General features: G+C 41.4%; 1 protein-coding gene and 1 long non-coding RNA gene across 4 annotated transcripts; one reads left to right on the forward strand and one right to left on the reverse strand.

The window, feature by feature from the left end:
- Positions 1-1,954: 1,954 nt before the first annotated feature.
- On the reverse strand, positions 1,955-16,160 carry LOC147042475 (uncharacterized). Of its 3 annotated transcripts, XR_015068930.1 has the most exons (7): positions 16,101-16,160; positions 15,848-15,884; positions 13,346-13,422; positions 13,186-13,260; positions 7,191-7,291; positions 2,655-2,815; positions 1,955-2,037 (listed from the first exon to the last, which is right to left on the reverse strand). It is a non-coding gene; the product is annotated as an uncharacterized LOC147042475 (long non-coding RNA). The 3 variants fall into 3 exon arrangements; XR_015068931.1 differs by lacking the exon at positions 7,191-7,291; XR_015068932.1 differs by lacking the exons at positions 1,955-2,037; positions 2,655-2,815; positions 7,191-7,291 and adding an exon at positions 10,340-12,733.
- On the forward strand, positions 6,810-9,091 carry LOC147042476 (homeobox protein OTX2-like). The gene is made up of 3 exons (XM_085937984.1): positions 6,810-7,077; positions 7,157-7,308; positions 7,981-9,091. Exons 1-3 carry the CDS (start codon positions 6,981-6,983, stop codon positions 8,611-8,613), a joined length of 882 nt encoding a protein of 293 aa, XP_085794110.1. The 5' UTR covers positions 6,810-6,980; the 3' UTR covers positions 8,614-9,091.
- Positions 16,161-16,184: the final 24 nt, after the last annotated feature.

The raw sequence follows: 16,184 nt of genomic DNA on the forward strand, positions 1-16,184 counted from the left end.
AACTCTCATTAAATTGCCCCCCGTTTCAATCGTCCAGCAAAAAGCGGCCATCGGTTTTATTGACAAAAACATCCAAGCCTCTTTCATTCATTGGACCGGGAGATTTCTCCACTTTAAGCCAAATATAAACATGGCGATTACAACGGCAACAATCGCGTTGTGCGCTAATAAACGTGAGCGACAAGGCTTGATCCTTGCAAAAAAAAAAAAAAAAAATCTTCAATAGACAACCTCCCCCCATTCCAAATCGCATTGTCGCACAAATCCTGTGATAAAAGGCCTGAGAGTAACTCTGCATTTAGACTCTTGAAGACTTTGGTTAAGCCAGTGCCTCTGCTACTTTCCAGCCCGGGCATAAATCTGTCTCTCAATGGCGATTGGTTCGAGCCGAGGGGGCCATCTTTTTCACACGCCCCCTCCTCCCCCCCATCCCGTCGTCGACGCCACTTGCATAGTGTGTAGCCGTCACCAGACAATGGCTGGTTACTGGCAATTAAACAGCATTTGCCCAAGAATCCGTGGCACTGGTCTAATGGCATTACCGTTGGATGATTCAATCCTTGAATAGTCAACAGGATTTCGCCTCTCTGCAGGAAAATACTGTTTCATCGAATTACCCGTATTACATAGATTTAGCCAAAGATTATGATTCAGGGTTCACAGATTACGGCGTCCCTAAAAAAGTTGATCGGCCCCGCAAGAGCGGAAATTTAAGATTCAACTAAGTAAGTAGTTAATCGATGGATATTTGAACCACAAATATCTATTTGTTTAAAAACCGGCAGGTCTCCAGTTAGATGTCAAGCAGCACATTTGCGGCCTTCAACCTCCTCGCGGGCCGAGTCGGCAGAAGCGAGGAAAAGGGGCCAAGTCCATTATCTCACAATGACGAGGCTAATTACCGAGCGGCAAATCACACGGCAGCAGACCGCCTCGTCTTACGTCCTCCGCTCACCCCGCGTCTTAATTGCTCTTTTATTCTCGCGGCGTGTTTTGTGACTGTGCTGACACTCCTCAGCCATTTTGCCACATGAAAGCGAGATGCTAATTGCCTGCTATGGAAAATATTGGTGGCTGTGATTAGCAAGCGTTTTGGCATGAGGGAGCATTGAGACAGCACGCTTAATGTTAAAAAAAAAAAAAGGGATTTTGTTATTGGTTTGTCTTTGTCCATATTTTGGGGTGGCTAGGTTGAAAGTCTCGATGCGGCCATTGTGCGCGGCAATTGTCACACAGCAATGCTGGCAAATTGTTGACAGATAATCAGTAAAAATTACAGGAAAATTAGCTCAGGCGACAAATTGTTGTCATTAGTATTCATGACCACAAAACCCCATTTTGTCAGAATGTCACACAAACATACACACAAACAGATTTTTAGACTCAATTTGGAACACTGATAAGATGGTGAAGAAAGAATCCAAGGTGGTGAAACACACTAAACTTAAATGGGTGGTGACTCGCACTGGTTTGGATTAATTGGTTCCAGATGTGAGTAGAAAAACCAAAAACTTGACTCAAATCTGACTGTCGCTACTTTAGAATATGACTCGAGAAAGAGTAGTTCGAGTAAGTACTCTGTGAAAAGTAGGAAGTAGGAATACTGAAAACAGAAGAGGACTTTGGATTGACTCCTGAGGAACACCACAATAAAACCATTTTGTTAAGGCTCAAAAACGGAACCGCCATTATTACTTATGGTGGTTTGCTCAACACCTTCAAATATTTGGTCACCATATCTCAGGTGACCTCGGACGCGGAGCTTTAGCAAGAACCCCGGTGCGTCCCTGAAATGCTCTTTCACGCACTTAATTGCTTTGTGTGATACCTCAAAAGAGACGACGGAAGAAGAGAAGCTACTTTTCTCGACGGTTGGAGCCGTGTTGGAGTCTTCCAGCAGCGAAGCAATTGGTAAAGGAGGAGGCGGTTGGGGGGGGGGGGGGGGGGGGAGCAGGTCGGCTGTTCAAAGGCTGGCTTTTTTGCATTGTTGGTCAGTTGGGGATTAAAGTCCTTGGTTCGGTGGCCCAATAGACCTTTCTAATTAAAAAGGATAAAAAGAAGGCAGACACACACAAAAAACAGAAGCAGAAAGAGAGAGAGAGAAGTGAGAGAGCAAATCTAGTGCTAAAAGAAAGAAAACTGTTTTCAGTGTAACAACAGCGGCCATCAATTGAAAATTGATTAACTTTACACTTTCGTCCAGTGGTTCTCAAACAGGGTTGGGGGAAGTGAGGTGTGGTTTTTTGGGGGGGGGGCGCAAAATAATTTGCTAGAACCTATTTTGTATCATTAAAAATAGTGCATCATATGGATGCCAATAAAAACAAACAATAAAACTCTCTATACTAAAGCTTTGATGAATTAAAAGGTGGTTTTAATTCGATTTTTTTCCTCTTGATTTATTATTATAACATTTCAGGTTTTTCTCAAAACAAAAATGTTGGATGAACTCAATTTCAATAACTAAATGTTTTAAGCTTACAATGAGGATTCGCTGTACTTTTAACTCATACAAGCTTGAAGACATTCCATTCTTTTTTTTTTTTTGTCTTTTCTTGAAACTATACATTGTTTGCCGTCATCAGAATGTGAATAGACGACTGTGTGTGTGTGCTGCAGCCCAGATGCTAGCTGCCAGTAGGTGGGCTGTTTACCGTGCGGATGGCTGCTTGTGTTTTTGTTTGGCCCGCCTCGCCTCCTCCCCAAGCCCAGTGGGTGCTCCGGAGCTCCCAGTAGGGGCTGGTCCTTGCTGACCAGCTTCCAGGTATGAAAACCTCCTTGCTTGGTCCGGACTGGAAAGCGGGGGGTTAACGAGCTAGCAGCAGGGACAAGAAATGCAAACCCCCAATCGGTAAACTGCAAATTGCAAAAATGTAGATATGCAAAAATGATACTGCAGGTGCAGAGTACATTGAAGGTTTTTCTCAAATTTCCTCAAAAGCCCAACATACCTCTTTTCTTTTTTTTTTTGTTGATTAGCATAAAAGAAAATTCCCGTCATTTTACCAGATAGCAACAATTAGCATCCATCATCGAGTTCTCAGCATGAGATTATCCCTCACAGTTTGCTAGCAACTCTTGAGCTGACAACCTCATTAGCCAAGTGTTAGCTTTCGGTATACGTTTACACAAGTAACTGGAAACCGACAAATAATTGTGTGGGTTTTGCCTCAAAATGCAAAATTGTAGTACTGTATTGATTGACTGATGTGTCCTTGCAATATTCCAATTGCAAAAAAAGATCATTTCTCAAACACCTGCTGTCATCGAAGAGTTTTTCCAATAAAGCAAAACAAATCAATACCCGAAAGGACGCACGCTTTGCTTCTTTTGCGGCATTATCAATACGGGCACTGCCCTGATGCTTCTCAATAAATCTATCAGTGTTGCATCAACTGCGCAGATGGTATTACAAAACTAATGTACGATTGTAAAACAGATGGAGATGACTTGGTGGTCCGAGTCATTGATTTGACCTTGATCACAGATATCCCGGCCAGCTCATTAGGTACACTAGCTGTCTCTTGTCAATTGGCCCGCTGACAAGAGGAGGAGCGCGTATTGCCTGGCGCATTAACAAGATCATTTACCTTTTCTTTGACAAGCACGGACGCCCGTTTAGCTGTAAAATGCTCCCCCCTGGGGGCCGGGAGATATCTTTGCCTCCATGAATTATATATAATACAGCTGAAGATGAAAGCGCTCAGCGGGGAGCTTGACAAGATGGCTGACGGAGCAGGAGGGAGGACGGCTCTTTGGTGAAGGCTGTTTTTGGAAAGGAAACTGGATGAATTATACTTATTTTTTTTTTTTTTTGTGGCATTAATGACGTGACTCTTTCCCTGTCAAAAAGGAGCAGTGGCGGTTTCTGTGTCATGTGCGGCAGTAAACAATCAAAGCATTATAAAATTGCGACACTCAATTATTTAGTTATCATCAGTAGTTATCATTAGTACTTGTAAGTAGAATTGCGCTCCCTTTGTGGGATTACCCTCATGATCAAGATATAAAAATATATAACAAAAAATAACAGTACATAACAAAGGTCAGCATTGTAGCACGTGACCAAATTATAATGTCCTGTTCTCTCCTTTCCATTGGCTCCTAAAAGTCTCTCTTTCTCCCCTCTCTTGCTCTCATTGTCTCTCTCCCTCTCTCTATTTTTGTGCATAAATAGTGCACATCATCACTGAGTGTCATCCCCTTCACAACTGGAATTGAGCAGCGGGAGGTGAGGCCCTTGAACGCACCACCATTGAGGTAAGTGGAAAAGTTGATTTTGCTGTGTTTGAATTGAGCAGTCCCCAAGGAAGGGGAGGGTGGGGGAGGAGGGAGTTAATTGAGGAGGCGTTTTCTTTTTTGGGTGGGGGGGGATAAGGAAACTTTGCTGTGTCAACGCCCCTCCAGGCAAAGAGGCATTCAAGCGTTTAATAGAACACAAGTTGTGATAAAACCACTTGAATGTGTGCATGAGGATGTCTGCCGTGTATATACGACGGAAAACACTAACAAGGCTTAATTAGTGATCAAATCAGTTAGAGGGGTGGAAATGAATACAAGTTTAGGAAATTAGTACTTTAAAAAAAATACAACTCATATATTTTAATGATGGAAGGAAGATATATTTGAAATAGTTGAAAAGGGCTATAAAAACGTAGCAAAGAATTAGAATACAAACACAATGATGTCTTAAATAATATCAATTTAGTATAAAATTAGTCACATTTAATTATATTTGGAAGTAGCTATTTTGTAATAGCTTTGGATGACATTTAATTTAAAATATTGATAAATGAAATCAAGGACTATTTTTTTTTTAAATAAATAAATCTAGATTTTAATTCAAGGTGATCAAAATTAAATTGTACAGGAGTAGAGAAAGCGGCTATAGACTAACAATAATAAAACAATATTTAGTACTTACAATAATAATAACAAAAATGGTGCATGTGTCGGTTATTATGGTGCATATTGAGGGTGTTTTTTATGGGGGGGGTGTTTGGGTTTGTGTGTTCGTGCGTGTCTGGGAGTCAGCTGGTGTGATCAACACAATGCCACTCTTTGTCTTGCATGGGTGTGCTGATGCAAAAATGAGGAAGGCGGACTACTCGTGATATATATATATATATATATATATATATATATATATATATATATATATATATATATATATATATATATATATATATATATATCCAAGTATATTCCGAGAATACAATATACACGCCTCTTGAAATGTTTTCTTATGATGAAAATCATTTTAAAACTGAATTATGACTTATAACCTGTAAAACTTGGAAGATAAGGAAATATGGTTGCACAAATGTGCACACCCTCCCATAACTGAGGATGTGTTTACAATTAAGTCACGTATAAATTCAAAAAGGGGGTCAACACACACATTGTAATTATTTAAAGTTCCACTGATGAACCTAGAATAAACTTCAACTGATCTAGCAGACTTTTGTTGACATTTTTTGTAGTATAGATATATAAGCCCCACCCCCACTGCACAGCGTCCCCCAAATCAGGCCAACGCGTGCCACCCAGATTAACTCATTAAAAAAAAAAATCATCTCTCCTTGTAGAAAGCCAATAATAATTAAAGACCGGTATTTATGATGATTAATATTGAACGGACGTGGAGCAACTGGTGGTTTGGTGGGAGTAGGAGGGGGGCAACAGTCTGGGTGGGGGCACACTCTTAAAAAAGCGACAGATTGCAACGTCCGTTATTGGCTCTATTAAAAAAGGGATGGAAAAAAATGATACTGTGTATAGAGTGTGTGTTAAGCATGTCAAACTATACATCAAATTTAATTATTCTAAAAATGAAAAATTTCTATTTTTCTTTTAAATACTACCATAATATAAAAATTACAAAAAAATAAAAACATGAGTTAGACTTGTAAATTGTGGTCTACTACTGTGCATTTTGCTTTATAGTATCTAAAATATATATAGTATTTATAGTCACTCTCAGGAATTCTATATTTGATGATTCCACTTGAAATTACAGCATGTGGATGACGTAATCAATTTTAGTTATTATTATTATTTAATGCTCCAACCTAAAGAGACTTTTTCTCTTATAAATAAAATGAAGAAAAACTTCATTGTGCACGTTTTAAACCCGCTCAAAAGTGTCAATCTCCTTGTTTATTTAGATTAAGATTAAGTGCTGGCTCCTAATCAACACTTTGCGATAGTCTCACCTTCCAAATCTAATTACCGGGAGCAATTCATTAGTAGATGAGTCTGGGGGGGGGCGGGGTCGTTCAAATTGAGGAGGAGGCGGGCGCATGTATTTGCTCGCACTGTCGATATGATGTCAGAATTAGCCCCAGCTTCTTTATTACTGCCTCCCAAAAATGTCCTTCGTATTGTAATTGGTCCGCATTGACATGTAACGGGCCTTTTAATGCAAACAATTTTTTTTTTTTTTTTGGAAGGTATTGGTGGGGGCGCGTTGCGCACTAAGGAGAAGGAGGGGGGGGGGGGGGCGTCTTCATTGTATCTGAATGGCGTAGCTCAGTTCGCAGCTTTTGTTTGCAACTTCTTATTGTTATCAGCGTTACTTATCGTCAACAGTGGGCTTTGTCCCCGGCAAATGGCCCCCCAATCAGCTGTCTATTTAGTTGCGGGTCTAACCTGTGGGTGGGTATATATGGTAATGCTTGATGAGGAGGGGCGGGGATAGTAGTGGGGGGGGGGGGGGGGGGTGCTTTTTTTTTTTTAACGACAATGTTTTGTTTTTAAGAGAGGAGTGTGTTTTGTGGGGACAGACAGACAGCTGAGAGGGAGGGGGGAGAGGCAAAGGGGAGGGGGCCTAAGGGTTTAAGAGACCCTGCGCATGTTTGGGACCCTCACTTCTTTTGCTGCACTTCTATCTTGGAACGAAAAGAGCAGGATTAAACTTTTTTTGATTTTGAAAGTTTGTGGTATTTTTTTGTTTTTGTTTTGCCTTACCAGTCATCATCATGATGTCCTACTTGAAGCAGCCCCCTTACACGGTTAACGGACTCAGTTTGTCCGCCCCTGGGGTGGATCTACTGCACCCTTCCGTGGGATATCAAGGTAAATACTAAATATTGCATGACTTTCGTGACTTTTGCGGTAGTTTTAATCGTGCATGTTGAATGATATTTGCATACAGGCACACCTCGGAAACAGCGGCGGGAAAGGACTACCTTCACCAGGGCCCAGTTGGACGTGCTGGAGAATCTGTTCATCAAGACCCGCTACCCGGACATCTTCATGAGGGAAGAAGTAGCTCTCAAGATCAACCTGCCTGAATCCAGAGTGCAGGTAAGACCAATAAAAAAATAAAAAATAAAACGGTAAGAAAAAAAATCATGGTGCACCGCTGCATTGTTTATTTCAATTGTTTAATTAAAACAAGTCAATTACACGCAATTTCCTCACTCGTATCCCAAATAAATGTATAAAATAAATAATTGTTTCTTGTGGAATATACTAAATTCGTGAGATGGTAGAAATTGGGCTCCTCAAAAAGGTTAGATTTCGTTTTTTTTGTTCAATTATTTCACTTGGTCATGTCATTTAATGATAGTCTTAATTTAATGAGATCCACCATGTGACGCTTGCATCGATTTAAGAAGGTTCACTTTGGGGAAAAAAAAAATCATCCTGCAAAAAATTGTATCTAATGCATTTTGTTGTATTAAATACATGCATGATTAGTTACAACTGTTTCCTCACATACAGAGCTTTTATTTATATGTATAAATGTATGAAAAATATATGAGCATTTCGAGTAAAACTTATTTTTGGGTTCAACGTAGGATGTTTTTTTGCATATATGCAGGCATTTAAATCGATTGAATTCTTGCATGTGTGTAAAAATAATGCCACTAATGTTTTGATTTGTAAATGTTTTATCTCTGAATTGTGACAAATAGAATCGTTTTAGTCGATTTTTTTTTTTATTCCATGATAATGATGTTTTATCCCCTTCAGGTCTGGTTCAAAAACCGAAGGGCCAAGCACCGGCAGCAGGCCCAGCAGACCCAAAGCGGAGCACCGAACAAAGCGTCCAGCACCAAGCCAGTGAAAAAGAAGGCCTCCCCGGTGCGGGAGGTCAACTCGGACAGCGGTGCGAGCGGCCAATTCACGCCGCCCTCCAACGCCTCTCTGCCGGTCGTAAGCAGCGCGGCGGCGCCGGTGTCCATCTGGAGCCCGGCTTCCATTTCTCCTCTATCCGACCCCATGTGCACTTCCTCGGCGTCCTCCTGCATGCAGCGTTCCTATCCGGTGACGTACACGCAGGCGACGTCGGCCTACAACCAGGGCTACACGGGTTCGTCGTCTTTTTTCCCCGGCATGGACTGCGGCTCGTATCTTTCTCCGATGCACCACCATCATCAACTGAGCTCCGCTATGAGCCCAATGAGCGGTGGAAGCGGGAGCGGAGTGTCCAACCATCTGAGCCCGGCCTCGTCGCTCTCCTCGTCGGCGTACGGCTACGGGGGCACGGCGGACTGCCTGGACTATAAAGACCAGACGGCTTCGTCCACATGGAAGCTCAACTTCAACGCGGATTGTTTGGATTATAAAGAGCAGCAAGCGGCGTGGAAGTTCCAGGTTTTGTGATCCGACTTCCAAGTCCCGGAGGGGGGGGACTCCTCTTCTACCTCTGGCGGACAAAGCAGGACTGCGGCTTCTTTTTTTTTCCTTTTCGCCTGAGCAGTCACACTTCCAACTTTGATCAAGGACATGGAACATTTCCCCAAATTAAGGGTGCAACTTTTTCTGGGAAGGGGGGGGGGGTTAATAAGATCATTATGACTCCCCAATATGATCAAAGTTGGTGTGTGCGAGACCTCTGTTGGATGCACTACTTAATTTATGACAAATGTGTTTAAAACGAAAGACAATCAAAACTGTCCCTGTCTTCACCCTGTTTTGTTTTTTTCAATGTTATTCTGAAATCATTTCATCCTTTTTTTGCTATATGTTTTCAAGCAGCTGTTTAATGACAAATTATTATAGTTAAAAGGGGACTATGCAGGTAAAGCTGTATTTAAAAGGACAGACATACCCTCAGTAATGAAAAATAAATAAATAAACATGAGCCAAGTTGCATGTGTACATATATGTGCTGTATGTGTTTTGTTTGTGACCTCTATCGCATTGCACATTTATAAGAAAAGACATATTGCAAAGATGAGGGGGCAATTTGTGTCATTTAAAAAAAAAAAAAGTTAGACAATTACCCGACAGAAGTTATTATGAGAATAAAGTTAAGATGACGTCAATGTGAGTGAGACCAGTCAGAAGACAAGTCAGAATTTGACAAGGCATGATGTTAGAAAAGGTTAGAATAAAATCCTAGAATTGCAAGAATAAACAAAACAAAAAAAATGACAGAACAAAAGTTTCAATGAATGTTAGGAGAATGATAGACAATTAGAAGAATAATGGTGCAAAATCTGGAGAAAAAAAGTCTAGAAAAAAAGTCATAACACAAGAAAAAAAAAAAAGAAGTAATGATGTGATGTCACAATTTTATGACAAGAAAAGCCATAATATTATGAGAAAAAAAGTTGACCAATCAAGAAAAGCCATCATAGTATGAGAACTGTAAAAAGTTCAATAAAGTTGTAAACTAGTGACAAAAGATGTAAAAGGTCCACCTATGCACTTTACAGATCACACACATTAATAATAGACTGAAGTACAGTACTTCAACTTCTCACCCAGCGCCTCTTCCAATTCAACCCAAGAGCCGATTAATCGATAAAATCACTTCCATCTGCTGCAGGGATTAAGATTTTTTTTTTTTTTTTTTGGGAGCCGTCTACGTGCGGATTATAGGCGAAGAGCGGCATGGCGCTATCTCTCTAATTAGGACGAGAGGACTTCTTTGTTGTCCGTTTGACCTCCAATTAGTAGCCAATGATACAGAAAGACGAGTCAGTCTTTGTATCGAAACGCATCGCTGCAAACGAAGCTAGACTTACATTTTTAGGGCCACGCTGAAAAGACGTAAAAAAAAAGACATCATTGTTTAGAACGTCGCCAGCCGTCGATGATGGAGACTTTCAAGAATCGATTTCAACAGGTTGCGAAGACAAAATGGCAGCGGAGAGCAGAAAGTCAGGAGTGGTCCTCATCGAGCCGGACATGAGGAGGACCCCCCCCCCCCTCGGACCCTCTAGTATACATTGGCTTTTAATTAAGCACAAGCGCCACCAGAGAGGCCATATGGAGCCAGCAGACGCGCTTCATTAATCCCCCGCTCGCTTGTGAGCATGGCAAACAATCAAGTAGAAGAAGCCTCGGAAGCTTCTTTTGGCTGCCGCGCTTTTTTTTTTTTGCTTTTGTTCCCGAGGCCAGGCTTTCCCAAGCGGATCCACTTGACCGCGGGTCTGGGAATTTCACACCGGATTCCCGACAGTGTCGAAAGGTCACCTACACTCGACTGTTTGACATAAACGGTCAAAAAGTTGTTCGCCAAAATCGTGTAGACATTTTTAGATATAGCTGTTATTGAAAATAAAAAAGCACAAATTACGAGAAACATCAATAAGACACAAAAAATCCATTCAAGGTTTTTTTATTATATTTGCATTATAACTTTTTTTTTTTTCGTAAAATACGATTATGCTCCGATAAAATACATTTCTGGTAAATGAACGACTCTTGCGCTCTTTCTTTTGTGCGCTATTTATTCAAGCGGTGATCCTATAGAAAGACCACTTAACATGTCTCATAAGCGAAAGGTCAATTAGTGTCTGGGAGCGAGGAAAGGCGCGACATCGAGAAACGTTTCAAACGGACAATTCTTGAATAAAAGTCCCATTGGGACGGACAAAGGGAACAGGGGGGGGTTGATATAGACTCGTACAATTATGAGATCAGCTGTGTGATTTTGTTTTTTTTTGTGTGTGGCAGAAACAAAAGAAAGGAGTGAAAGTAGACCGGGGCAACTGAGCAACTGTCGAGTAGCAAGCAATGGCATTAAAAAGCGAACGTGGGAGCTGAGCGGCCAATTTTTTTTGTCGTCGTTGCTGAGAACACAACTGTAGACTATTGTTATGCATAAGTATGTGTCCTACATTCTATCACACATCGACACGGCGGCGCATACATAATTCATCCGCGATGACGACGCCGACGACAACAACACTGCTGCTCCACTCGTGGAATCTCATTTGAATGTGCGAGACAATGCCGCTTGTGTGCCGGAGTGAAACGGTCCGTTGCAGAAATTCACGAGACACAAAACGGCTGTCGGGGGATTCAATTTGCAATTTACTGGATAGGAAGAACTAGATTTGTGTATAAAAATGCTGTAGGAATAATCACACAGATTATTTTGATCATTAACACACAGTAAAGTTAGGCGCTAATATATTAATGCTAAAACACACTCAAATCCGATTCCGGGATTCAAGAAAAATCCAGAATATGTAAAAAAAAAAAACCAACTATAAATGTAATGCCTACTTAATGGTTCATTCTATCCATTTAGCCATAACGGAATGGATTTACGAACGTTCGGCCAATAAAACACTCCCGCCCTTTTAACGAGTGACCATTAGCGGGTGCATATCATAAATCTCCTTATCAAAAGAGCGACAGGGAGATGGCGAGAAACAGATGACATCAATTTAATCCTCAAAGTCACATCCATGAGATGGGTGTGCCAAACAGATGTTAACCAAGTGACTTGCTAGCCTCTGGTCCAGTCCTTTTATTTTTATTTTTTTTCCAATGCTAAACTGATTGTAACGTTAAGTAAATTTGAGAAAATATAAGGAATTTAATGACTAAATTCGACGTATCCTATGTGTGTGCTCGCTACTTTCCCATTACTGTCCAATTAAATTGATTGGAAGAGCCACAGTAAGGCGGCCATTTTTTTGTAATTGCTGAAACACCTGTTTGGTCGCTCGGTACACGGCGGGTTTACACAGAGTTGACATGTGTGCGGACAACGCAGAGCTTTGTTGTGTGGATGTGGCTCAATCTCGTGAGCGTGTGCCCCGCCACGCAACCCCCGCAGCCGCCACACGCAGGGCCACCTGCTCTGGGATTAGAGAGCATGTGGATTACACGCGTCACAATAGAGGTATACAAACACAAATATGGACGCGCAAAGCGGACAGGCGTCGCTCCTCGCTAATAGCATCTCTAATATTTGTGCTTTGCTACCATGGTTATTTCAAATGATATGATCATTGACAAACCTTGTAATCACAGTCTTGGAATATTTCATGACACACCTGTATTGCGTATCCTTTGGTCAATTTTTTTTTTTTGGCAGAATGCTATTTATAAAGATGAAATTCACTCATTACAAAATATTATAGACTGAAAAACCACTGCCTTGGTTTTGATGATCCCACGTCTTCCCACAAAGTTTGATGGGGTTACTGAGATACACCAAAAAAACGAGTCCTTCTCCCAGTACTGTACACACACCCCTCGAGCACCTCTTCCCTCCGCCCACACCCGGATCCCTCCAAAAAAAAAAACCCTCCCTAACCCGACCGCCAAGTCCCCACGGGGGTTGCCGGGTTTGTTTTGCTAATGACCCCATCCCGTTATGACCTCATTCAAGTTGCGCTGGGTAATTGGTGGCACACTGACACACTGTGGTGGTTTGACAGAAGGTGGGACAGGGGGGGGTGGTCTACGTCCCATTGTAAACACTCCTCCCTGACAAACAAGGTATTGTTATTGATGATTAACGGCAATGGTGTGACTGTGGCAAAGAAAAGAGAAAATAAGGACAATGATGGAGTAGCAGCCATTAAGTCAGTGTAACAATGATTTTGATTACAGCTTCACTTCTTTAAAACGGTTGTTTCAGCAACTTTAAGAATTACTTTGTTCCTCATTCCTCGACAACAATCCCACATCATCATCTTGACATGATTCTTCTTCCCTGCTGTGACAGACCGCGGCCCCTTTAAGCACGCATGTAACATGGTGCAAAATTATACCCTTGAGATGTAAGCACGTGGTTCCGTATTAAGTGATGACAAGTCTCTTGTGAGAAAATGCCTGAGGTCATTCGCTGGGTGTGCTATGTCTGTCAATGATTCATTAGTCAAATGAATTCATGTGCATCAATAATAATTGAAAAAAACAAAACGACTGTGGTTGGATATCAGCTTTGATTAAGTTGTTGAGTGTGTAATTAGCAGCACTTACCTCTCATTAATCAGATGCTTTCTTAATGAATTAGCATAAATTGTGTTCCCTGAAGTCTGCTTTGTCCTGATGGCGCTACACGACACACGATATATGGAGATTTCAGTTGTAAAAAAATATGAATCAATAAAAAATAATAATAAAATGACCGAGTACTTACAATAGTTGTGTGAAACTCTTTTTCGTTTGTCAGCGGAACTGTATCATACTGCCCTCTAGTGGCCAAGGCAGGCATAGCTGAAGGCATAGCACAAAGAATTGAAGCATTAAATCGTGATGGACAAACCTTTTAATTTCTGACATTCTATTTATTAATGTTAGTTCGTAGTAGTTAAACATTTGACAAAAATAGTCAGGAATATTCACTGTAATTATGATTAGTGATAAGGCTCGTTTCAACGAGTACTAATTTGAGTTACGTCAGAACAAAACGCCACTATAAATCGAATTCTGAACAAACGGAAGGTCCATTTGTCTCGACTCTTTATCCGATCGTACTGAATATGCGTGCAGGCTCTTTCTGTCTATGAGCTCGCAATTATAATATTTTTCAGTGGTGGCAGCTGCAATAAAAGTCCCCCCTTGCACTTCTTCCAATCAACCTCATCCTACTATCACAGTGGACAGGGTTGACTTGCAGAGAGACCAAGGGATGGTATTACGGAGGGAAGAGAGAAAAGAGAGGCAGGCAGGGTATTATAAGCGAGCGAGGATGAGAGCAGTGAAGGCATTTGGAGTCTTTATTCGCCTGCCTAAGCCACGGGCTGCGCTCCCAATCCGATTGGTTGATAGGGCCAGCAATGTAAATGAAATGCAAAGCGGAGACAGACCCCTGACTTTGCCAATTTGCCAGGGCCCCCCCCCGCCTTGCCGTTCGTTGTCTTTATCGGTCTGTCTTCCTCACCGCGTGGCGTCTTTTCATCCTCATCAGTATCACACTCTGCAGCTTTTTGATTCTTACTGTCTGCTAGATAACTATTTGTCTCATTCCTCCGCCTTCTGTCTAGGCGATGAACTCTGTACTTGTCTAATTTTCAGTTCAGAGATTTTGATCCACTCAAGACTTTCCTGGGAAAACTCCAGTAGTGATTAAGCATCTTTGCGTGCGCATTTGCTCGATGTGGCGTTGATTTTTCAAGCATAAACATTTTCTTTAAAAGTTGCAAAAAACAGTCAAAACATCATCGTGTATAATGAGTGGGACTAATTTAACATTCATTACTTAAGTTTAAGATATTCTGTTTCTAATTTCTCATCTGAACAGTGATTAACTTGTTTTTATACTTGACAGCTAAGAATTCTAAAATAATGTCAATGTATTTTGCATTCATTGTCATTAATCGGTCAATTTAAAATGGAGTGGCCCCCACAAAGAGCTTCTGTTGACCCTAAACTCTTTCCTGGGGAGGTCGTGTAGCAGTAATGGGGTCTCCGGCTGCAAAAAGCCCTTGCTGGGAGATTTAGGTTGCACTTTATTCATTTTTATTTAGAAGTCTAATCAGCTCCAGCTGTTTTTTTTTTGGGTAGACAATTTTAAGTGCAGACAAATGCAACAATCTGTCCCAGATTAAAAGATGCTGCCATAATCCCTGTAGTCCTGCCAATGACCTCAGATTGGGACAGTGCTTTGATGAGGCCAGACCTGACTGAATGCCCTGGACCACACGCTTGACCAATCGTGTTCTCCCCCAATTGGGCCTTATATGTTGTATTAAATTGAAGATGAATCGAGAAGTTCACTCCAAAACACAAGTTCACGATGGCTCACTTGCAGTAGGCCTACTGAGGGTTACACAACAGAGAAGGAAGGAGCCTGTCGTGTACTGTATATATTTACACGCACACACACGCACGTCATCATCATCATCGTCGCCTTCTCTAACCCCCCCACCCGTTACAAAACACACACACGCCAAGATGACAGCTCCAAGCTCCGTGGAGAATGAGTCTCGCTTGCATTACAATCGTGCAGGACAGATTCCATTAGCGCTATCTGAAATTGAGCACGGGGAGCGGAGGAGAGGCAGGCAGGCAGGAAGGCTTCGGCATTTGCGCTCTTATCAGAGCGGCGAGGGTGAGCGCTGACGCCGACGTCACTAATCCGGACGGTCGGGATGGAGCGCAAACACGCACGTAGTCGTCACATACACGCGTGCGCTGATGAAAAGAGAAGTTGGTGCAGAAGAGAGTTGAGACAACAAGACCCCTTGTGGAAGTTTTTTTTTTCTTTTTAAGGGTCACATCATGAGTCCTGATGCGTTTGGGATGTTTTGCGGTACTCTCTAAAATAGCTTTCCACTCATACTTGATGCAAATTACAATAGCAGGCTGATGAGCTTACACATCTGAAGATTCATCCTATTTTAGCTGAGAATTTTTGTTATCAATAATATATTATTAATTCATAAGTCGACATAAAGTTTGCACATCGTTCTCGGCAAGATCAAACTGATATATGGCTCACAGCAAATCTATACAACATGGAAATAAAACTCCGTTCTCGACTGCCCGTCTTTCCAAGATTTATACAGTATAGTATAGTACAACAGGAGCGCCCTCTTGTGGAGAAATAACAATAAAACACTGAACAAGATATTCAACCTTAATTATTGCTAAATTTTGATAAAGGTTTACTGACTTATTTCTTGTTTGAAACACATACCTGTATCTTGTCCTCGTCTTTTGTTTTTTGACAGCTCCTATGAAAAAGATAAGACAGCATCTTGTTACTTCTAGAACATCACTTAGTCATACAATGTTATTAAAGCTTCATTTTCGGCCTATATTAAACTTTAACATGTATTTATTTTTCATCCTGTAGCGAAACGTTCAAAGTCTATGTACCCGTAAATAATCGCTATTAAAACGTGATTTTAAACGATTAAATTGTAAACAGAAACTATCGTGAAACTTACTTCATCATGTCAATCACCGGCTGTTATGATTAAGGACATCTTCTTCGGGGCAACTCTAGTTCGCGGATATCGTTTTGCGGTACA

The sequence above is a fragment of the Syngnathus leptorhynchus genome, chromosome 18 (assembly GCF_054491065.1).
Source record: "Syngnathus leptorhynchus isolate UIUO chromosome 18, UIUO_Slep, whole genome shotgun sequence".
Taxonomy (NCBI): domain Eukaryota; kingdom Metazoa; phylum Chordata; class Actinopteri; order Syngnathiformes; family Syngnathidae; genus Syngnathus; species Syngnathus leptorhynchus.